This window comes from Gavia stellata, chromosome Z (assembly GCF_030936135.1).
Source record: "Gavia stellata isolate bGavSte3 chromosome Z, bGavSte3.hap2, whole genome shotgun sequence".
NCBI classification, from domain to species: Eukaryota; Metazoa; Chordata; class Aves; order Gaviiformes; family Gaviidae; genus Gavia; species Gavia stellata.
In genome coordinates this window covers 64,591,241-64,616,816 of record NC_082637.1, presented here as the reverse complement: position 1 = coordinate 64,616,816, position 25,576 = coordinate 64,591,241, and the positions used below count along the sequence as shown (strand labels likewise).

Below are 25,576 nucleotides of genomic sequence, written 5' to 3'. Positions count from 1 at the left end.
CTCTAATACAAGAATGAGAAGTGAGAAATAATCAGTTGTTCATATAATCTCACATGGTGGGTTATGCCTTGAGACACAGAGTCTCAGACACACAGATACACAGCTACTGAAGGTGCTTGCCTAAACTGTAATGTTTTTGAACTTTCTTCCAGGATCCCTTTAAGATCCTGAAGGTTCTTCAAAAGAAGTGTCATGAAGCATATGACTTGCAGCAGCCACAGAACTTTTTTGTTCTCTTTTAAGGAGTCCAACATGCCCATAGGACAAAGGTATTAAACACAGTTGTTTCATGAAAAATTACCTAATAATAACAAGTCAGATGAATACATTCTCCTCCATTTTTTTTAGTGGGTGCAGATGTTGCTAACTATCTCTTAACCTTGAGTGACATAATAGCGTTTACCAAAGAGTGACATAGTTAAGAAATTAATGCCATGACCAGGTATGGGGTACATCTTTTGCTCTTTTATTTAACTGGAGTACGGGAAAAGCCTCTAATGCACTCTGACAGGGTGGAAACCAGTGCTCACAAGAAAGTGAGTTTCCCCCTGATACTTAACTGCAATATGTCAAACAGCGCTAGCCTTAACTTTCCTAACTTGAAAACACACTGTGGGTCTCTGTGGACTTAGGTGTTGCGCTGTTCTGTGACGCAGAGACTAGGATTGTTAAAGAACAAATAGACACTTTTACAAGGTTATTATTATTATTATTACTAATTTAGTCTCCAGAACCTATGTAGCAAATGCCTACAAACATTTAGTGGTGTCAGGTTCATTCCCAAGATCATACCAAAGGGAATTTGGTTTCTAGCAACGAAAGGCTTGAAAAAATGTGCTTTGGGTCTTGTATCAGGTGGTGTTAGAACAAAAGGCTGATATTTTCCACTACGGCTTGAGTAAAGTGTTGGTCTATAGGCCAGTGTAAACTCTTTGCCCTAAAATGAATTAGGTTTGCTAATACTGCCATCAATCTAATACAGTATTCAACTTTTGTCAGAATAGGCATTAATATGACATTTTTCTGAAAAGAAATTGGGAAATAGGTTTTGGCATAGTTTCCGATGGGCTTTTTTTCTTCTAAGTATTCATTCTATTGTTTTTCAAAACTGTGTAAATTTAAACTCACAATGTATTACAGCAAGGAATTATACATCTTAAGTTATGAATTACATACCTTGTTTTGCCCACTACTTGCTAGCTTTATTTGAATGCCTCCTCATTCTGGTAGCAGTATAGACTGAAAAACTGACCTCTGTTTCCATCCCTCCAGGCCATTCATCATAGCCTTCTCTGCTGTGAGGGACAAGACTGCATCCCTTTTGGAATTCTTAATAAGAATTGAATTTTCTTGTCAACATATTCATCAGCTCTCTCAAAGTATTCCATTAAATTTATGAGGTATGATTTTGATTCTGAATAAGTAAGTTAATTCTTACCCAAGGTCATTTTTATCCTTTATTTTACTAATTCTAGTCTTCAAAAAAGCTGCTGTTGTTTTCCTTGACAGGAATATGTGTATATCTTAAGACTAGTGCTTTCTACCCCAAAGGAAACAAACAAATGAAAAAACATGATCAGCATCACATTATCCATCTTAAGCCTTCTGCTACCAGAGCAGTACAAAAGAGAACAAACGACTTAGTTATGCTGTTTCATCCTTGAGTTCCATCAGAGTTCTTGGGTGAAAAATACCTGGTTTTGACAATTTATTGTTCATTTTGTCTTTTTCGTAATCTCCTTCCTCTGTCTCTAGTTTGAGACAGATCTTCCATTGAAGATGACAGGATCTCACGTGGGAACAACCTCTACTTCTGCCTTGTGGACATATTCTAAAACTTGTTAGAGTTGGAGAAATGTATTTCCTTTCTTCAAACGCTAGTAGGTATGGTAATCTCTGAATTAACTATTTCAGACAATCATGAAGGATAAGCCTTTATAATATCTATCATCTTATACTTACCATTTTTCAAGCTTGCAACACCTAGAGACTGAGCTGAATGAAGTGTCAAACGAACACCACGATCTTGGATATAAGCCATTGTAGTCATAGGATAGATGTTTGCTTGAAGAGGCAATTTGCTCATCGTCAGTCTGGGCTGGATCTGCGGTATGAACATGAACTTCAATAAAATACATTCTTTTTATGCATTTAAATTTCAAAGACCTTTTCAGACATTCATCCCATGTGCTTTAGAAGCACTGATTGACAACCAGCACCAAAGCATTCTAACTGTATTATTTAGCTTTTTGGAGATTTGTGGCTAAAATTACCACTTTGGAAATGATAACTTCAATGTACTTTTAGATCAAAGAATATTTAAAAAAACCTGAAAGATTCATCAAGGGAACCTACAAAAAGAGGAATAATCACAGTTATAGAATGAGAGAAAACTTTTTCTCCTCTAAAGAGCAAGCAGTGAAGAGATTCAAGGTAGCAGAAAGGAATTGTTGGTTTATAATGGGAACTTACTAAAGTGCTAGTGGAATTCTTGAATGGTACATGACAAACGAGTAGCAGTACTAAAATTATTTTTATGTTTAAATATTCACTTTACTGTCTCCAGCAAAACGCAGTACTACACAATAACTGGAAAAACAATTACTCAGCAGGTATCGTTTTCAATGTATTTGCAGAAATATTTTTAGCAAGGAAGGAAGGTAAGGAAAAGAAAATTGTCTTTCTTTCGTGTGTGCTGCAGAGTCCAAGCTAAGAAAATAGTCACACTGTATTTCATCAGATGCATTACCAATAGAACAAGTTATTACACTCAAAATACCTCACTTTTCCACCACAACAGCAAGCAGTTGTTCTCTAGGTCTGAGTTGTTGGACCTTATGCACATCTAGCATTGTGCTACCCAAAGGGCTCTAATTAGACAAAGCAGAGGGGAAAGAAGGCATGCAGATATACAAGCAACTACATGGTGGCTTGTCATAACTTTCTGTATTACAATTCTTACGTTAAAAAGGATATAAAAGAATATTTAACAAACTCCTTGAAAGAAAACAGTTGCTACTTCATCTGGTCTAAATAAAATTTTATAACGGATACAGATTTAAAACTTTTCTCCTTTTAAATGATCAGTGGAGTTTAACATGAGAGTTTGATTATTATGAATCAAACTTTTGAGGTTTTTTTGATTAATATGACTCTAACTTTTTACAATCAGAAATATTAAGACAGTCAAAAACTGAGACCTTAGGCCTTTAATTAATAGACAATAATTACCTGATATCCATTAAGATCAGTATAGAATCTATTTTGACTGTTTATGTCAGATGAAATTCTCATTGCAAGCTCACGATTATATTCTCCTCTAATATCCACAATATTGGAAACTTCAAGAGATTGGCCTTCCAAACCTACATGAAAAAGATGCATTTAAAATCTCACAACTTTTAAAAGTGATTGCCACATATATAAGAATGACTATGCTCCCAGAACACTGTGATCTAGTCTTCCCCTGCTAGTTTTCCTTTTCTGTTATATCTAATCAGATATTTGAATCCAGTTCAGTTATGTACCATATGATATAGCAGTACCTCTAATTCAGTACTCATTGAACAGATGGTCTGAGACCTTCACTGAAGCAGAACAGAAGCAAATAATAAGAACCAATGTGGGTTCCAGTAAATCAGTAGGAAACAGCACACAACTGTCTTTAGCAGCAGCTAATACACTGGAGCAAGACCTAGCCATTCACTTCTCCCCTTGACTCTTATTCAGCTGTTGCCGTTCACAGATAAGAATGAAGTTAACAGCTTCTTGACCGCAACTGTTCCACTAAGCAGGAATCCGGTCAGCTGTTTCAATCAAACCAGGAAGAACCTTCCTTAAGGACAGTGAATTAATAAACCGCACACTGATATGACCACAACAAGGACACAAGTCTTTGTGGACAGGGAAAAGATGCCTATTTGTTAAAAGAAGGATTAAATATCTGAAAATACAGGCAAATGTTCAGTGGGATTTTTTTCTACAGTGCCTGGCACTGAAAATTAAATACCTTTAATAACCTGACCTTTTCAAACAGATCAAGAGACAGTTTGGACTGGAATCATATTATCATTCAGCATGACCACTTCTACCCTTTCTGTAGCCTAATAAGACTAACAATTGTGAAAAGAATTCCACCAAGTAGAACAGAGATAAGGAACTTCTCTTTGTAGTGAGATGAAATTACATTGTGCTTGTCTGACGGATTGTAAACAGAAGACGGTGAGGGACTGATTTTTTTAAAACCTGAAGACAGTATTTAAAAATCTTAGATACTAAATACCTTTTTTTTTTCCTCCCCCCAACAGTTCACTATATGTCAACTCGCAAGATCCAGAGGCATGCTCATCAGTTTGGGCTCCTGAACTGTAGCATCTTTTGCAGAAGGACAAAATATCTTTGAATAAAATTTCTAGATTCCTAAGCACATGGACAGAGGTTAGCACAACCTCTTTTTCCTTCTACATGTATAGTTTTCAAAATTTTTTAGCAGTTCTGTTTGAGAGCATGTTGGAATAATTTCCTTAAGAAGGTCTTTACTTTGTCAAATTCTAAAACAAACACTCTGAACCTTTACACAATGGAATTCTTAAAGTGTCTGCCTGCTTCAATTTTTATGCTATTATTTAGTACGTATAATGCAGTCAGGGTTGTGATTTTGTCACATGAATGAGGAGGATGTCAAGCTCTGTATTTGTTTCCTCATCTTTAAAATCTGAATGCCACCTGCAGCAGTACCAGCAACTGTTAAAAAGTTAGTATTTACCAATGGCTATTATACGACAGTGCTAAAGGAAAAACATTTGGGTCAAGTAATTACTTCTATTTTCCCAGATCTAGTCTGGAAAAAGTGGATCTATAGGCTTCACTTTTGATGCCCTTAGTCATAGATTATCCAACTATTTTAAAGTAGGACTATTAAAGCGTGAATACACTGAACAAGGACACAATATTTAGTTTACAATTTTAAAATGACCAGGCCATTAATTACTCTCAGCTCTTTTCTACTATGTATTTTGAGTTAATACAAAAATAAAATCATGAATATAATGAAACATAAGGAGCTTCTGATAAAAAGGTTAACAAAATCATGCTGATATCAAAATCAGATGCCAATGGAAGCAGAAAAAGTTAAAAATCACTCATTGGGCAATTACTGAACAGAGCTGTCAAGCCAGAGTATTTTCTGCTCAAAGTCAACAGAATTCTAAAGCCAAAAGTGGAAAAAGCAGTGTTCTACCAAAATTGATGAAAAAGCTGTCAGACTCAGAAGTACTGTCCAACAGTGGGATTAGCCACATGATCAGGCTTTCCACCCCCTGGCAAGCAGGTAGCTTACAACAGGAGTATCAAGTCTTTGTTTAAAACCAAAATGTATGTATACACATACTTGTTTCTCTCCACATGTTTTGTTACTGTACATATCTAGTAAGACTTCAAGATACCGTCTTTTAATTGAAGTAATGCTATATAAACAGCTTCCCTTACAAAGCTCAGGAAACAGACCTCAGCAAAACTTTGAAAAAGGCCACTTCATATGAAGAAATTAAAATAAAAACACACCATAAAAGTAAACAGAGAAAATATATAAAATAATTGCATTATTTTTCCTTGTAAAAGCTCGGAAGATGGTACAGGACTTCACCATGATGACTGGAACGTAATGGTGTAAACACTGTGATGAATTCAAAATTGTAAAAAAAAAAAAAAAAAGGAGAAAAAACTACATAGTGCACTCAAAATGAAAGATAAACTTATGTGTTAGGAATTGGCAAGCAAGTGATTTTCACTGACAAGTCATTTTCTGTGAACTGTGAAATGGAAGTATAAGACTTCCGGGAGGCACTTACTAACGAATTAAAGAAAAGGGAGTATTACAAAGAAATCAATTTTAAAGAAACCAAACAACTTCACCCTAACCAGAAGACTTTTCAGGCTTTTTTCAAGCTTTCCCCCCGCCCCTTTAATACAAGAAACATCCTCCTTATATAGGTTCCCTCCTTGCTAAGAAGTTTAATTTAGCGAAACCCATACAGCAAAGTAACTTTCTTTTCACGTTTTTGGCAACCTAGTACATCTTGACATCAAGGTACTTTTTTTTTTTTAATCTAAGCCCATTTTAAATATTGATCACATAAAATTAAAAAATAGAATCTTGAATATAAACATGTTTCCTCAGGATCTTCAACAACAAATTACTATACAACATCTTGGTTTGTATTCATAAGAAATGTGATCTGAAGTCTGATCTAGAATTACTCTATTAGATGAGCTGACAACCGAACTCTGATCAATATATGGCATACAGGTAAACTCTAGCAACTTCAAAGTACGTGCTTACGTCATAAAAAATGAGGCATCTGACTCAATTTTAGCTCTAAAGAGAAATAGGTTACAACAACAACAAAAAAAATCAAACAGATCAGTTCTGTGCAACTGTAAACTATGTATTGCTGGCAATACTATTTTTGAAACCTAAAAGGAAAAAGGAAAAAAGGAAGGGAGACTTTCAAAGTACTTATAGTTCTATTATTTGTTTTTAAGGTGTTTAGAAAAATAATTAAATATGATAAATAAGTTGTTAAAAACCATGCAGACAATTTTGATACCTACAGTAAAAGTAATGCTAATACAAAACATGTTTAAGTTCCTTCAAGTGTTGAAAATATTAGTCAATGCTTCTGTATTACAGAAAAATTCCAGTAGAGTAAATACAAATAGATGGACAACTGAAAATGTATGTTTCCTACTTCAATTACAAAAAGAAGCATTTTAAGCCAAGTTTCTACAGGAAAGTAAGTTTATACAATTGCACCATGATTTCCTCCCTCTTTTACATTTTTCTCTGGCCAAATTAATCATCAAGTTTGGAAGGGTACAGAGTTTCTGAAGTTACCGGTTTCCTAGAATTTTCTTGGAAATCAGTAGTTGAACAGCAGAGAAACAAAAAATTAAAGCCTTACTGAAGGAAAAGCAAGCAAAACTGACACAAATTTATGTCCTAAGAGTCAATAAGCCGGTGTTCAGTGCTGGTGCCTCCCAACACACACAGCTGATTCTGTCACAAGCTCTTCCAAGCAGATAAAGGACATAAAGAGGAAGCTCACAGGTAACTAAAGCATGCCTACAGTTGTGGAGTAAACCAGACTTTACTATTAATGCCACTAACAAATAACTTTACCTTCTTTGAGACTTTAGAGAAGATACTGTTGTACCTCTATCAATAAGGTTGAAGCTATGAAAGAAACTATGTTTTTACATTATGTCCAAAATATTTCTAAAAATTATTTTCTCATTTTCATAATTTACAGCTACCTGCAGCATTCAGCGGACCCAGTAAAGTTTGGGACCACCTTGTAGGTAATTTATACTAGAAAATTACCTGTTGGAGAGGTATCTCCAGCAAATATGTTGAGTTTAAGCATGCCAGCTTAATGACTAGCATGATGCTCAGAAAGGGATCATGGTGCACTGGACCCAGTAAAGACTTCAGTCTGATGAATTCTGCACTAGTTCAGAAGTGCATTTAAACACTAAAAAGACAGGTAGGATCCAAGAATGTAGTGATGAAAAATAACTGCTCAGAGAGAATTTCACAGCTCTTACCCTGGACTTTATAAAGTCGTGTGGTATGTGTCACGTGGTGGAAAAAACAAACAACTTCTGAGAAAATCTTTCCATGAACAACTCTTATTGTAGGTGGATCTGTGAAAATATAAGGCTACAAAAAGAAAATAGAAAGTTAGAATAATTATTTGGAAAGTTTTGCATAAAAGTAGTATCAATAAATCAAAGTATTTAATAAATACTAAATAGTCTTATTTTTTTTAAACTGTTCTATATCTAAGTGTAGTCTAAAAACCGGGAATTAAAAAATTATTCCTAATCTGAAATTCAGCAACTTCTCTTCAGAGTCTCACTTTTCCTTTAGCTAAAATTAGGATAATCCTCATTACATATCTCACAGGTATTTTATGAGGATTAATAGATACAAGGCCTACAGACAAACACAGTGGTGTATTAATATTGAAAATATCTGGATTGAGCTTTTTTGCTAGCAAAATTAGACTTGCTAACGAGTAATTAAAAACTGTAGTTTCATAATCTGTGGCAGATTATGTTTATATTAACTGTTTGGTTTGCTCACAGTTTACTGTATCAGTGGTACACACTACATGAGGAAAGATGCCTCTACACTGTCTTGTGGATCAGTTTGCATATCCTTTTGAAAGTGAAAGAGGAAGCTTTTTCTTCATCAAAAGCAGCCAGGGGAGCCCCCTAGAATGCAAAGTAGAGCTGGGAGCCATTAAGAAACCTCAAGAGGGACGTTGGTTTCTTACTAATGTCTCTCAAAGACTAGCAGAAATTTTGCATATCCATAGTCAAACCAAAGAGATGAAGAAAATTATTTTTCCATGTAGTCACAGTATCTTGAGTCTCAGCTAAGCAGATGATGACTTTTTTTTAAAACAGCTGATCCCAAACTGAACTGTATACACTATATAGAAATACATGGATGGCTACAAAAGTAAAAATGGGTTAAATATTAAGTGTGTAAAAAGCCAAAAATGAAAATACAACCCATGCAACTGCTACTACAGGGCAACAGCAATAAATAAAGACTTCACTCAAAAAACCCAATAAAACACTTGGAAAACCTATTATTCAAAGGGATCTAAGCAGAAAGCTCTTAGAGGGTAGCTGTCCTCCTCCTGTATGTACCAATGTTGTAAGAAGGACAGAACATGCTCTTTCTTCTCAAGCAAGGAAACCAAAGACCAAATATATCTTGAGGGAGAGAAGAAATCAAGATTACATACATACAGACAAAACATGTCAGAGAAGAACAAGTATAGGTACATATCATCTAGTCATCTTCTTTGAGTATATGTATATTCACAAAGAAGATTTCAAGAAGTACTGTACAAAAGAATAGACTCAAAAAAACTTTCAAAGACTAAAAGCCTGCCTTTCTAATCACATATTTATTCTTAAAGCTTCAGACAGCACGTTGTTTAATAAAAACTTTGCCAGAGCTCCAAGAGGCAACTTTGCAGCTATCAACTACAGGAATACTTTGTACAGGAGTTTGGTAGAGGAATCATAGTTGCTTACACTTTGGTGAGATGGGCTGTTTTAGGGAGCAAGGGATTTTTCTACTGATCATCTTACAGCAATGTTTTATCCAGTTAATCAGTACAAAAACCCAAATGAGGAAACAGTCTTTTGGACTTCTTAACAGTTGACATGAAAAAACAATGGGATATTTCCAAGGGGTCTCATCTTGTCAATAAGACAAATAAGTATTACCTATTACGCAAAATCCATTTGCTAACTGAGAAATACAGGAGTATGGTATTAGGGGGGCATGGAAGCCAGATGAATTAATACGCTGGGATGAAGGAAATTTGAAGACCAGATCTTAAGGTTAGAATTTGAGTTGGATTTTGGGTTCTCTTATTTCCATGAAAAACTGCCAAGATCAGTAAATGTAGACTGAATCTTCCCCTTTCTTCTGGCAGAAGAGATCGCTATCTATCTGCTTATCTATCACACACAGGTAGAGAAGACAAACTCATTTAAGCTGTGACTACGTGCTCCTAGAAGTATATGTTTAGATTAAAATCCTACAGAGGAACTGGATGACTGACATGAAGGTGGAATAATCAAACCCTTCAAAACCCTACCTACCTGCAGGGTAGGGAAATGTGAAGATCCTTAGCAATGAAGGACTGAAACAGCAGCTGAGTAACTCTCAGAAAATGAACTGAGAAACCTGAGGTCTTCAGGCGAAGGAAATAACCCTCACCAGTTATTACCTAGGAGAATACTACTTACACAAACAGCAGCCTGCCAAATACATTCTGTTAGCAGAGTAACACCTACCTTATGGGCTTATTTCTGTTGTTTGTAAGAACATTTCTCACTAGGGCTCTCACTGGAGCTATCCAGGACCAAACCAGAAAAATGGAGAGATGCTGGAAGAGTGACAAAGGAATGCAAAGGCTGTGCACTTATTAAAAAAAGAAAAAATTACCTGAAGTAATTTTTTAAAACAAAAAGTAAAAAAAAAAAAAATACTTGGAGGAACTCTGTTCCATCTAGCTTGTTAGTATAAAACATGACGGTGACATTGACAACAACTACCAAAATACGTTATTCCCATAAAAGTAGAAAGCTGAAATGAGATGTGTTTAAAAGCTCTCAGATTCTGGAATATTGACACAAACTAAGTTCACACACCAGAGTCTCCAAGCTGCACATGTAGCCAGATCAGCTCCCCAACTAAAGACAAAGGTAACCATACTTACTGTTCTGAACTATATGGAAAGATGAGGTGATAAGGAAGAAAAGGAATTAAGCGTCATTTTGCAGATATTTTCTGAAACTAATGAATTTTTTTAAACCACAATTTGTGAGTCCACTAGCACATGCATTGAGACAAATGTATCAAAACCAGTTTGCAAGCCTCTAATTCAGACACAGTGCGGGGAAAGGTACAAATGAGGAAAGAGAGTTACAAAACTTGCCAACCAGACCCAACCCACAGGGAAGCCTACTGCCTCCCTGGGGCCCGGGGAGAGATGTTACTAGGAAACTCCCTGGTCTGGTACGGCCCAATGATTATTACCTGCAGTTGGTTATGCAGGTTGGCAGTGACAAGGTTGCACAAAGAAGCCTAAAAGTGATCAAGAGGGACTTCAGAGTGCTGGGGCAACTGGTTGAGGGATCAGGAGCACAGACAGTGTTTTCCACAATCCCTTCAGTGACAGAGAGGAACACTGATAGGAACAGGAAAACGCACCCGGTTAATATGTGGCTCAGAGGCTGGTGCCATCGGTGGAATTTTGTTTGTGTTTTTTTTGACCACAGGGCGGTTTACATGGCACCAGGTGTGCTGGCAGCAGATGGAGTTCAACTATCCCCAAGAGGAAAAGGATTCTAGCTTTTTTAGTTGGTGAGACTCATCGAGAGCGTTTTAAACTGGATTCGAAGGAGGAAGGGGATGAAACCAGGCTGCCTAGAGATGAGCCCAGGGGTGGCATGCCAATGTTGGGGGCGAAATCAATAGCCCAGCTCAAGCGCATCTACTCCAATGCACGCAGCATGGGCAGTAAACAGGAGGAGCTGGAAGCCATTGTGCAGCAGGACAGCTATGACGTAGTCGCCATCACAGAAACATGGTGGGACGACTCGCATGACTGGAGTGCTGCAATGGATGGCTATAAGCTCTTCAGAAAGGATAGGCAAGGAAGGAGAGGTGGCGGGGTTAGGGTGTGCTTTGATTGTATAGAGCTCAACAATTGTGACAACAAGGTTGAGTGCTTGTGGGTAAGGATGAGGGAGAAGGCAAACAAGGCGGATATCCTGCTGGGGGTCTGTTATAGACCACCCAAACAGGATGAAGAAGCCGATGAAGCATTCTACAAGCGACTGGCAGAAGTCTCACAGTCACAAGCCCTTGTTCTTGTGGGGGACTCCAACTTACTAGACATCTGCTGGAAATATAACACAGCAGAGGGGAAACAGTCCCAGAGGTTCCTGGAGTGTGTGGAAGATAACTTCCTGACACAGCTGGTAAGGGAGCCCACCAGGGGAGGTGCCCTGCTTGACCTGCTGTTTACAAACAGAGAGGGTCTGGTGGGAGAAGTGAAGGTCGGAGGCTGTCTTGGGCTTAGCAACCGTGAAATCGTAAAGTTCTCAATTCTTGGCTAAGTAAGGAGGCGGGGGGGGGGGGGGGGGGTGTCAGCAAAACGACTACCATGGACTTCCAGAGGGCAGACTTTGGCCTGTTGAGGACACTGGTCGAGAGGGTCCCTTGGGAGACGGTCCTGAAGGGCAAAGGGGTCTAGGAAGGCTGGACCTTCTTCAAGAAAGAAATCTTAAAGGAGCGGGAGCAGGCAGTCCCCATGTGCCATAAGAAGAGCAGGCGGGGAAGGTGACCGGCCTGGCTGAACAAGGAGCTTTTGCTGAGACTCAGGAAAAAAAGGAGAGTTTATCACCTTTGGAAGAAGGGGCAGGCAAGTGAAGAAGAGTACAAGGACTTTGTTAGGTCATGCACAGAGGGAATCAGAAAGGCAAAAGCCCAGCTAGAGCTCAATATGGCCACGGTCTTAAGGAATAGCAAAAAATGTTTTTATAAATCCATTAACAACAAAAAGAGAGCCAAGGAGAATCTCCATCCCTTATTGGATGCAAAGGGGAACATTGTCACCAAGGATGAGGAAAAGGCTGAGGTACTTAATGCCTTCTTTGCCTCAGTCTTTAATAGCCAAAACAGGTATCCTCAGGGTATTTAGCTCCCTGAGCTGGAAGACAAGGATGGAGAACAAAAATAAACTCCCCATGACCCAGGAGGAAGCAGTTAACGACCTGCTACGCCACCTGGACACTCACATGTCTATGGGACCAGATGGCATCCACCCAAGGGTGCTGAGGGCGGTGGCAGAGGAGCTTGCCAAGCCGCTCTCCATCATTTATCAACAGTCCTGGTTAACACGGGAGGTCCCAGATGACTGGAGGCTTGCCAACGTGACACCCATCTACAAGAAGGGTCGGAAGGAGGATCCAGGGAACTACAGGCCTGTCAGCATCACCTCGGTGCCACGGAAGATTATGGAGAGGTTCATCTTGAGGGCGCTCACGGGACACGTGCAGGATAACCAAGGGATCAGGCCCAGCCAGCACAGGCTCATGAAAGGCAAGTCCTGCTTGACCAACCTGATCTCCTGCTATGACCAGGTGACCCGCCTAGTGGGTGAGGGAAAGGCTGTCGATGTTGTCTACCTGGACTTTAGTAAAGCCTTTGACACTGTCTCCCACAGTATTCTCCTGGAGAAGCTGGCGAATCATGGCTTAGACAGGTGCACTCTTTGCTGGGTAAAAAACTGGCTGGACGGCCGAGCCCAGAAGAGTCGTGGTGAATGGAGTCAAAGCCAGTTGGCAGCCAGTCACAAGCAGAGTCCCTCAGGGCTCAGTTTTGGGACCGGTCTTGTTTAATATATTTATCGATGATCTGGCCAGGGGGATTGAGTGCTCCCTCAGCAAGTTTGCAGACAACACCAAGTTGGGTGGGAGTGTTGATCTGCTGGAGGGTCGGAAGGCTCTGCAGAGCGATCTGGACAGGCTGGATCGATGGGCCCAGGCCAATTGGATGAGGTTCAACAAGGCCAAGTGCCGGGTCCTGCACTTGGGTCACAACAACCCTATGCAATGCTACAGGCTTGGGAACAAGTGGCTGGAAAGCCGCCCCGCAGAAAAGGACCTGGGGGTGTTGGTTGACAGCCGGCTGAAGATGAGCCAGCAGTGTGCCCAGGTGGCCAAGAAGGCCAACGGCATCCTGGCCTGTATCAGAAATAGTGTGGCCAGCAGGAGTAGGGAAGTGATCATGCCCCTGTACTTGGTCCTGGTGAGGCTGCACTTCGAATACTGTGTTCAGTTTTGGGCCCCTCACTACAAGAAGGACGTTGAGGTGGTGGAGCATGTCCAGAGAAGGGCAATGAAGCTGGTGAGGGGTCTGGAGCGCAAGCTTTATGAGGAGTGGCTGAGAGAACTGGGTTTGTTCAGTCTGGAGAAGAGAAGGCTGAGGAGAGACCTTATCGCTCTCTACAATTACCTGGAAGGGGGTTGCAGAGAGGTGGGTGTTGGTCTCTTCTCCCAAGTGACTAGCGACAGGACAAGAGGAAATGGTCTCAAGTTGTGCCAGGGAAGGTTTAGGCTGGATATTAGGAAAAATTTCTTTACTGAGAGAGTGGTGAAGCATTGGAACAGGGTGCCCAGGGAGGTGGTGAAGGCATCATCACTGGAGGTGTTCAAGGAACGTGTGGACGTGGCATTGCGGGACATGGTTGAGTGAGCATGGTGGTGTTGGTTGATGGTTGGACTTGATGATCTTACATGTCTTTTCCAACCTTAATGATTCTGTGATTCTGTGAAAAGCACATGCTATCATGTGGTTTTGGGGATTAGACAAGTTCTTTCTGATACAAAGAGTGGAAATACTATTCATGCTTGTATTCTCAAGGATACCTGTTACTTCCTGACTGTTGGGCAAACAGGAAAAATATGGTACTGAGAGAACAGGGAAACCTCCTAATTCATATATGCCTAGAAAAACACTAATCCTAGAAAGGGATTTCTTGATAGGTTCTGGATTCAGCACGTCTCTAGATGACTAAAAAGACATAATTGACCAGGTTTGCCACACTGAAAACATTTCAGTGAATCAGGCTTTTAAGCAGAAAACATCTTCATGCATTGAAAATGCAATTATTCTAGTATCATTGTAAAGATCATTGGTGAGATGCAAAGCGACCTGTGAAATGATCCTGATCCTGGCTCTGAAATACAAAGGTACTTTTGATGTGAAAGTCTGACTAAGATGAAGGAATAGGCCTCCTCATACTCAGACACAAACCACTTTCCTTTCTAAGAAGAAGGAACAAACAATGTTAGAGCCATTTGCAAAACTGATTGGACAAAGCCCTGGTCTGAATTCAGTATTTACTCTGCTTTGAGTGGGAGCTTGGACTCAATGACCTTCCAGCATGAAGGATTCTATGATTACTCAGACCTTAAATTGGGAATAAAAATATTTGTGTCTCATATCCAGTGGTAGTCTCAAGACTCCATTTCCTAAACAGGTAAAAAGAATAGTCACTGTAAAATCTGTTCCTCTCAGCTCCACTGGAATGAGTTCCATTGTACAAGATTCAGCAGCCTGCTGTGGCAGGTTTTGTTGAGCCTGGAAAGCAGTATTTTCCGAAACAGGATACCACGGAACTGTGGGTCAAAGGGTCCTGAAACAATTTTTCAGTATTCGTATTCAAGAGAAATATAACAACCTCCCCTTGAAGAAAGGGGAATAAAAAAAGCAAGCTAGAAATTTTAAAGGAGAATACTTGGAGCAAAATAATATCCCATAGCTTCCTAGGATATCTTAAAGTACTTGGCATCAAATCAGGTGCCAAAGTCCCAACAGGTGGAGGTAACTGGAGAGATGCCTTCACTTAAAGGTTTACTGGCTTGCACAGAAGCTGGCATACCATACTGCAGCCTGAAGGCATGAAGCATGGGCAATAAGCCTTTCCCCTTGCAGGCAGGTGAAGCACTACTAACCATCTTAGTGTGGCCTACAGATTTCTGGCAGGGCAGCACACTGTTGGTGTGGTACTCAAATAAACTATGCCCAGAGGAAAGTTTTCCAACACAGACTGAATTACTCTTGGTATGCCTGAGATTTTAAAAAAGAACTGAAGATGAAGCCTTCAAGAAAAGTTGCTTCTCAATAGCAGATTACCCTTTATTTGTCAAGGTTTTGAGATTAGACTGGGCTTTGGGGGGTGGGGGGTGGAAAATCAAATACTATGAGCTCTTGAGAACAGCCTTTTAAGAATTACATGGCAGAAGAGAGACAGTTGTCATTTTAATACTTTTGTCTCCAAAACCAACCCCACCAATACGTGAGGCAGATTTTTAGATGATAGATATGATGCTTGAGGGAAATACATAGCACCAAGGAAAGAACAGACACTTCAAAGGCAGCCGATTTTTGAGTACTGCGAGCACCCTCCAGGTAACGGTGCCTGTGTACTTGTCTTTTCCTGTTATCAAGCATGCAAAATCAGGGGAAGCATTACAAGTAAGGATACTATGCTTGAATCAGGATCCTGTGTCTTTTTGAGAGAGAAGATCTGAAGATGGATACATTGTAATACTCTAAATGCATAGTCTCTCTCCTTTTGCCAGTGGAACATCCCAATTTCACTTTAAAATGTGGAAAGATACCATTGTATTTTCCTTAGGTTTGAAGGCCAAGCATTTAGATAACTCAGTTATGCGCTCTTCTCTGAGATGTAGAGACAACAGATAATCCTGACAGATTAAAAAAGGACCTGTCATGAAAAAAGTTTCTTGAAGCTAGTAGCAGCAGCTGCAGCTATACAAGTCAGAGATCATCATCAGTAAAGGAAGTCCAACCATGGAGACAAAGTGTGAAGGGGAAAAAAAGGAGAAAAGCTCTACCTCTAGAGATCCTGCAGGATAAAAACAAAAAAAAAATCTCTTTTCTTATATATTCTGTTAGTACGTAAGTACCTACAGCAACTAGTACACACATGAGTGCATAGACACAGCTGCCTGAAGGAGAACCACAATTTCCCAGTCTGGGTCTATCAAAAAAGTCTGTTTTGATTCCGAAAAATCGATTTGTGAAACAAGAAAATGAACGACTCACCTTGATCCCACAAACACTTAGCATCTGACTCATTGGAAAAAACTGCTTTGTTCTATTCCCTGTTGATACCGAACAAGGCTAGTAAGTAGGTCATCACATACTGACTTGCCTTGAATACATAGAAGAAAATACAGACATTTAACTGTTTCAAAGTTTATTGAATACTGATTTTTTTTTTTCCCCCCAGATCAACAGATTTATGGAGCTGGGCATCCTTCACAAAATCACAAGAGATACAAACGTGTTTTCCCTTCATAGACAGGATGCTCTTGTCTGTATTTGTTGTGAGGTCCAAGGAAGTCCCCTCCTTCCAAACCTTGGTAACACTGTTCATCAGTTAAGCACCACTGATGTTTTAAAACATTAAGATACTGCCTGTCTTTTTCCCTGGTACCTTGCTTTTGTTCTGTTTTGAAGAAAATACAAAGACATAATAAGAGCACTGCCTTATCTCTACAGCTGCACCATGGAGCCTCTGCTCTGTGTCATTGTCTTGGACTTCACACTGGTGTCCTGACCTGAGGCTGCCATTGAACTACTTTCACACTTCAGATACAGTAGGGACAGAATCATCCATGGTCAAGACCCTAAGCCACAACCCCAAAGACTGTTCTTACTGGGGGCTGTCTAGCTGCACTGTTGCTATGGTGTCGTAGAACCTTAAGTCCAGCTATTCTTTCCAAAGCAGTGACAAAGAGTTGTTGGTGTTCAGTGTACCTTCTATTTAATACTGTGTAAATCACTGTCATTAACCCAGGTCTCCGCCCAACTTAGTGTTAGTACTAGAGGCTTACCACTTCTTAGCAAGAATGCACTCTTTGCAGTACTCCAGGCTGGTTTTAGGTCAGCCATAAAGATGATTAATCCAAGGAACCTCTTGAATGACTCAAATCCGTGTACATTCTAGTATACAGACCATCATCTGCAGAAAACATGACACCCACTCATAACAGCCTACTGATGACCAAGACCTGCACTGTATGTGTCAAGTGTTCTAAACTGACATGGATTTAAGTCATGGCCTGCAAGCCTAGCATGTTACAGCATCAAGTTTCCAAAACTAAACTGGCAGAAGAACACAAGATCAAAAAGGCTATATAAGTACTATAGTAAGACAGACGATTAAACTAGATTAAGAAAAATAATTTCTGAGTATTGCAGAACTGAAAAGAAAGGAACCAAAAGACTTATCATGTGACAAAACACCCAGTTAAGAAAGGCAAAGAAAACATGTAACTGTACTCATACCAGAGGAAAGTGACCCAACATCAAATGCAATTATTCTTTGCAAATTTTGCAGTAACACATAGGGTGAGTGGGATAGGAAAAAAACCACTTAGCCAAAAATAAAAAAAAGCCTGCCTGTAATCTACCCTATCACCATTCCACACAAGGACTTACAAAATGTTAGTCAATCCACCTCACACTGAGAACCCTGAAAAGATGGCATTTCTTTTAAGACAGAAATCATTAGTTCAAACTGGTTTAGAAACTACTATAGAATTACATTGCTATTCCCAGTTGGACAACCTAATTAATGTTATTAAAATGCAAGCCAAATGAGCCTTGTGGTATATTAATGAAACAGTACTTTTAGAAGTATCATGATTTCATTTTTTATTGTATAAACAATTACAAAAGCTGAACACACAACCCTTTTTAATGTTAACTAAAAATGTACTTTAATGTCATTTTTCATAAAAGTTCAATATGTACCTAATTTTCTAACTGTGTTTGCAGGCATGTGACAGACTTTTTCAGTTCAAACCATAGCATTTTGCTATCTATATCTGTCCAGATTATTTTTATAAAGCAAACAATTCAAAAGTGAGTTAAAATTATAGAACTGTTAGATTTAGTGATTATTGTTTTTACAAACAAAAGCGAAGTAGCATCTAAAATAAAATTAAAGTGTGACCATGCAGCTGATGAAAGGCAAAAATTAAAAAACCTAAGTGATATTTTTCTGGTATTCACAGTTCAAAACCACTGACATTTAAAAATTAAGAATAAGTGAACCCTGTTGAACATAACTGATGCAAACAATCATGGGACTAAATATACTAAATGGTTTAAAACTGCCAACTCACAGACATAAAAGCATGTGCTTCCAGAAGAGACTGCTAAAAAGAAAGGAAACTATTCTGTCCACTTCCAGACTGATTTACACATATTAACAACAACAACAAAAAACAGAATGTGTACCCTTGCTTATTTCCTGAAGTGGTAAACATAGAACTCCCAGTTTGTCTTAGGCATGCAACTTAAGTTTCCCCAGGAGAAACTGGGCAGAAGAAATATGATGCAAACTAGCTAGCTTCTTAGAAGTGTTCATTATTTCATCACTTGCTTTCTGAAATATCACCTTTCCAGTTCCAAAAGTAGTACAGTAGATTCCGTATGGTAATTAAGTCAGTGTAAGAACACTGTCATTTCTGAATTTCCAATGAAAACTAATAGGAGTATGCTGTTGCCCTCCAATAAATTACTCAGCTAAAAATACTGATAACCCTAGACAACTAAATTAGTAGACTTGCTTGCTACTCTGTCCTTACATTCATCAGCTGGAGGTCAGCATCTTAATTACTATTTTAAACTACATATACTAATATCAGCTAAAAAAGTACTACACTCTGGACTGGGAGCTCCTCATTCACAATAAAGAAATCTTAAGAATCAGAAACGTGACAAAATGCAGAAATGAATCAGTATGTCCTATACATTTTCACCATAGGAAGTGAAAGTGAACTTATTTTATTGATAGTGAATGGTCACACCTCACTAGATTTCTTGCAAGGGTAGCATCTTATTTAAGTTTTCTGGTGAATCATAAATATCCTGTATATTTTTACACTTCCAAATTAATGCTGTGTTTTTACCCAAATCTAGGGTTATGAAGTATGAAGCTCTGCTAATCATGTCAATAACCGATGTCATTATTTCTAGGCACACACCTGTATTTCAGTGTTGGGGAAAACTACCTCTTCCAATCTGTATTTGCAGAATGCTTCAAGTTACTTCAAGATTAGAATCTCTCTGTAAACAGAAAATTTACCTTGGCATCTCCGTCTGGTAAGAAGAGGTAAGCTCCACTTTTATCCCGGTTACTTGTAGTTCCATACCAAGAAAACTCCACCTTCATTTGATGATTTTTACCATCTTCTTTGGTATTTATTTTCTAAGGACAAGAGAATCATACTTTAAATAGCTGACACTTTTAGGTTTCCACAAATAAGAACAGAAGTTCTTAAAAAAGTAAAACATAGTGTTTCAAAACATAATGCAACACACCTCCAGTAATCCAGACATTCCAGAAAACCACAGTTTCATGTAAGAATTTTCTAAGATTATATTATCCACAGAATTCTGCATCTCTTTTATCTTGAAAAGTTTGTCTGGCTTCTCCTGCCTACTATTTCTCATGTATATATCATAGTTTGCTAAAACTGCTTCTGAACTCTGAACCTCCAAAAGCTGGTAAACTCCAAGCCCCAGAGGCGGTAGATGCGCCACAAAAGAGACCTGTTGGGAGCAAAGAAGAAGCCATTATTAAAAACATCAAACTATCAACTTTTTATATTAAATTTATGCTCAGAGTAACTCCTTTTGCTTCAATAATCTCAGGATGGCTGAATTTTTCCCATATTCCATAAATGAATATGAAATCACAAATGACATTCCAAAATTAATAGCTGAAGCATGTTAAGAAGAATTAGCAAACAAAAATGTCTGCATCGTTAATTTGCTTAGCTTCAAGATCACTGTTATATTAATCCAATAATTATTTTGAATTTGTTAAAAAAGAATGTTAGCTGTGATGTGCAGCTCTGAGCATATTTGCTGTGCATTAGAGATGCGTGTAGCATATCAAGTGCACACTTATCACTTAAGTTGCATTTAAAAATCCACAAATTTAAATAGGAAAATGTAAGGCAACTGTCTCATTTTCAGCCTCTGGTTATTTAGGAGCTATAAAGTAATCTGCACTGAAAAGTAATAAACCAGGTAGATCTCTAAAGCAATTTGTTTAGAATTTGAGGTAAAGATATGTAATTTTGCTTATCCTCCTTCTTCAGGCAATTAACAGTGTTAATTATTGTGCTGGTTTTGGCTGAGATAAGAGTTGAGTTTCTTCATAGTAGCTCATATGGTGCTAGGTTTTGATGTCAACAGTGTTGACAATACAGGGATGTTTCAGCTATTGCTGAGCACTGCTTATGCAGCATCAGGGCCTTTTCTGCTTCTCCCACTGCCCCGCCAGAGAGCAGGCTGGGGGTGCACAAGAAGTTGAGAGGGGACACAGCTGGGACAGCTGACCCCAACTAACAAAAAGGATACCCCAGAGCATATAGCATTGTGCTCAGCAATAAAAACTGGGAGAAGAAGGAGGAAGGGGGGGATGTAGGGAGTGCTGGTGTTTGTATCCCCAAGTAACCATTACACATGAAGGAGCCCTGCTTTCCTGGAGATGGCTGAACACCTGCCTGCTGATGGGAAGGAGTGAATGAATTCCTTATTTCACTTTGCTTACAGACACAGCTTTTGCTTTAGCTATTAAATTGTCTTTTTCTCAATGCTTGAATTTTCTGTTGCCCTTCCAATTTTCTCCCCCATCCCTCTGCAGGCAGTAAGCAAGTGGCTATGGGGGGGCTGAGCTGCTGGCTGGGGTTAATCCACAATAGTTATCAATAATTACCCATTTGGAGGACAACTGAGAGACACTTATTGAATTATCTTCTCAGGAATGTTATCCTGAAACAAGTTCAACTTGGCTGCCAAGTCAAAAGAAATCAGACTAAGAATATAAGCCTGAAAGTAAAACAATTGAGCTTCTACAGTACTATTATATCACTAAGAATTTAACAAAATACAGTTTCTGAAGTGTGATCATTGAGGACAATCTTCTGTAATTATGTATGATTCAAACACTCTCAGAAACTTTGTTTAAAACCAAAACCAAGAGGTGGACTCAAATTCATCTGTCTAGCTTGAGTACAAGATTAATGGAGATTACAATCCAGCCTCTATATCTGGAAGACTAAAAAAAAAGATAAAATCAGAATCTAACTGCTTAAGCCACTGCACTTACAAAACCTTCCAGCTGGAGTGTTTGAGCACATACAGACTGTGTGACTGTGTGTATGGACTATCACTTGAAGGAAAAAGCAAGTTTTAGAAAGTTGGGGGAAAAGACACACATCCCATATTTTCTTTTCATGCAGCTGAAAGTGACCCTTTAAATGTAACACACCATATCACAAAAGCTTAAAAATTTAACAGTTTAAGAAACTTTAATGATAAATGTTTCTTTTTTTTTTCCTCAAAATGACTGAATTAATGGCATTATCTGCAGAAGACAGAATAGCCAATATTTGAAGTAAGCTTTCCATTTTCTTCAACTGTGAAGCTACAATATCTTTCAAAAAATACCTTAAGGCTTTTTACTTAAAGTACCGTACCTGATATGCTTCATGTGACACTGTAGTTGCTCCATCCCAAACAGCACTAATCTGGACAGTAACAGGTTTTCCCAAAGGAGATAATAATTTAACTCTGGGTAAATTCACATTGACTGAAACCACTGAAAATCGCTCTTGTTCTGTAGGATTATATATCAAAAGGTACCTGCAAAAACATATTTGCAAATTATCTTTTGGCAAACAAGCTCCCTCCTTCAGGTTTAATACAATTGCACATTAATTTTACATACAGAGCACTGAAACAATGTTAGAACAACAGGTACATAACACAACAAATAAATATGCCAAACACAACCGGGAAACAATGGATATTTAACATCAGTTCTTGGCAGATCTTCTGTTCTTAATGCTATTATTTTTCCAAGCAATTTTGAAAATACCTTACAATAAGAATACATCAGTTTCTCATCTTAACTACTAAAGAATTTCTATTAACAGTTGCAAGCTCAAATGAGATATTTAAGGATATTTTAAATGTATTTTTCAGGCTGAACTATTAAATTTTTATTCACAGTTGCTTTCCCTTTAACATAATTCAGAAGCAATGAAGTAATGAATAAAACCTGCTGTACATATATATATATGATATGTACTTTAAAGCAACTAGTTTATTAAACTCGTTTATTTAAATTATAATTTAGCAAAATTCCATATGGCAACTGCCTGTATATACACTGAAATCTTTTTTATTAGGTACGTATGGAATAACTAATTTTTATGTAATCTTACGCCTGTTCTTCTATTTGAAGATAGATTATGTTACTAACCAAAAGAATCACCCCTGAAACTGAATAGAGCAACTTTATTAGCCTATATAATATTTTTTATTACAGGTTTGTATATTATATGGTATAGAAAAATAAAATGATACTAGAACATTTCTGTCTCATGCATCTGTAGGACTATCATTGTATTTCTCATCTTTTCATTGCCAAGCTCAAAGAACGCAGTTTTTACAACTGTTCGCTGAAGTTTCCCTCTATTCATTTCATCCTTTAAAAAAAATTGTCTTCAACAATGAAAAATGTTCTTGTATCTTTCATCAGTTTCCATGAAATCCACTTCTCACTCATCAAATCATTCCTTCAGCATTTCTTCGAAGTAGATTCTCTTTATTCTCTGCTCCATTTTCTATGCAGATTCCTCAGGAGTTTGTCAGTGGTTTTCTTTCTTTTCCTTTCACATCTTAACCTTCATATTCAATTACCACCTTCACAGATCAAACCACTTTATCTAGAATTGTCTCCTTCCACCCAAACTACAAACCACATTCTAACCACTCAGGTCTTTAACTTAAACATCGCCTGTAGCTTGAACATCTTTCCATAATTTCACATTCTGACTGTAAGTCTTCTAAGGTTCCTTATCCATATATTTAGGTGCTTTGTGCTCCATTATTCACTAGCCTGGCACTACAGTACAACTAAGGTCCTGCTAACAAGTTACTTACACAGCTAAACTCTTTCATCTTTTCTCTTCTCCTCTCCAACATTAGCTCTAAACGGACTGATGGTAGCCCTCCTCCACACATATGCCAGAGGAGAGTGAGGTCTCCCTGGTACTGTAAAGTCTGCCAGGCAGTGTACAAAACTGTGGAGATGATACTTTGAAATAATAAAACAGCAAAATTTCAGGACCGAGAGACAGCAGAAAACTGCTTAGAGTTAATAAGGAAGTACAAATTTAACTCCTCCTTATTCTGAAAGAGAGGACTTGTATACAATTCCAGTGTAAAGTCAGAGAGACTAAGTTAATCCACCACTAAACCATGAATGCTATACAGACACACAAGGAAAATTCTTCCTGCTCCTCCATACTGCTGAAAAATCTCACCTACTCTCTTTCCATCCTGCCCTTTGATATTTTTGCAACACTACTCTAATTTTAACAAATGCAGTTTTGCTCTATGGATATTCAGAATCCTTATGAACACTAACCAGGCTACCATTTTCCTCTTATCTTTTCATTGGCTCCATCTTTTTATCCTGCATCAAACTTAGGCTGTTCATCTTCAATTTCATAGCCCTTCACTGCTACCCTATTACCTCACAATCAGTAGGAAAGGTCAACCCCAACTTCTCATTAGTTGAATAAACTAAAATCAGGCTGTATTAGCTTTTTCTATAAAGAACCTTTGGATTACCTACCATACAGAATGAGTTTCCCATAAAAATTATTTTCCTTTTAACTGCTTAGATGAAGATTCCTGTGCTGAAGTATTGTTAAATCATGACTTCTGTGTGTAAGAACTATTTTCCTTGTATATTTGTGCATCTAACTGTGGTCAGTTGCCTTCTAGCACAACCGAAAGTGCTTTGGGATGCTCTTTTTTCCCCTGTTTTGTGTTTAAGACTCCTAGATTACTAGACAGCACAATAGTTAACCATATTCTTGGCCAGCTTTCAGAGACTTTAAGAACTTGTAAAAGACTTTGTGAGAGCCTCCCCTAGACTTGGGTAGGTCATTTTACACTTTTGCTTAAATGAAGATGTCTTCTTTTGGTAAGATTTTAATTTAAATGTTAACATAATCCTTTTGTAACAGTTGTGGAATCAAAACCAAACTAAACCAACACTGCTCTCAGTCTAGGACCCTTAAAAAATAGGAAGACAAAAAATAAAATTAGTGAAATACTTTTTTTAAAAACTCCTCATATACTGTGAAAGAAGAGTGTAAGAACTGTGTCAGAAACAATACAGATCTAAGAGATGAACCAATATCAAAGCTCAGAATAAATCACCATTCCCATCCATCAACAGAACATTACAAAAATCTTCTATTTATTCTTTCTATACAGTGGAATTCCTCTATTCTTATGCCCCCAAGTAAAATGCTAGCTTATGCATGCAATTAATTTCTAGTAATGCTATATGTCCGCATTAAATTTAAATTATCTGCCAAACAAAGAACATAATCATGCAAAAATATTTCCAGAAACTTCATTCACCTTCCCATTGATATAAACATGTTTCACAACTTTAACTAGTCGCATGACAAATTTACCCATGATAAAAGACCTTAGGAACTGCCACATTACTGTAATATTTCACCAGACTACATTTTTTTTTATATTTGGATAAAACAAAGCTCTTTTTGTAGATACGTTTTATACCTTCTTGAATCAATGTATTGTAAGTGCATTATGTGTATGTAAAGTAATAAGGCAGTCAGATGAAACTAGTAATGATAGGGCAGATTTTCAGCAGTTGAAATGCAGAAATTTTGCCTAGATGCTAGTATTTTGTTTTCAAATTTTACTTCAGCAGGACTGAAGTATTTATACTCAGTAAGATATAATTCTTGTACCTATTCAAAAGCACTGACTAATGTAATTAATTCACATTACTTCTGAAGTACCATTCAACTCCCACCCTTAAATAACACCCCACAATAAATATTTTAAATTCTATATGAAATAGAAGAGCTACACTTCACTTAAGCTGTATCATTACAAAGAATGTCATTCACAAATATAGAGTACAACTGCTTAATGTATTGTGGTTACATTACAAAGAGAAACAACCTGAGAGTATTTAAAGGGTTTCTATTCCAGATTTTAAGTAAAAAACATTAATACTACTGTCTTTCAGAAGCAGCAAGCAATTATTTTCCTTTCATTATTCAGATCACTGGTCTTTGGCAACAGCACGAGGAAAACTACAAAAGCTCACATCTTTTGTCCAAATAAAGAGGGAGGGATTTCAATGCCTACTGGTAAAATTCAGATGCAAAATTTTACCTGAAATATTTTACTTTAGAAACAACATTATGGCCAAGTGTCAGCCATAATTTCTTTCACTTATTCAAGAAATCAAAGAATTCTGAAACTATTTTAATATAAACTGTATTGTAACAAAAGGAA

General features: G+C 38.0%; 1 protein-coding gene across 1 annotated transcript in view; it reads right to left on the bottom strand.

The window, feature by feature from the left end:
* MAN2A1 (mannosidase alpha class 2A member 1) overlaps positions 1-25,576 on the bottom strand; it is a 125,328-nt gene that overhangs the window by 27,215 nt on the left and 72,537 nt on the right. The window contains exons 13-18 of the mRNA XM_059833274.1: positions 21,694-21,859; positions 19,526-19,756; positions 19,290-19,412; positions 7,606-7,720; positions 3,232-3,365; positions 1,963-2,104 (exon numbers count right to left, since the gene is read on the bottom strand). Of these exons, the coding sequence (XP_059689257.1) occupies positions 1,963-2,104; positions 3,232-3,365; positions 7,606-7,720; positions 19,290-19,412; positions 19,526-19,756; positions 21,694-21,859 (911 nt within the window). The remainder of the gene's footprint in view (positions 1-1,962; positions 2,105-3,231; positions 3,366-7,605; positions 7,721-19,289; positions 19,413-19,525; positions 19,757-21,693; positions 21,860-25,576) is intronic.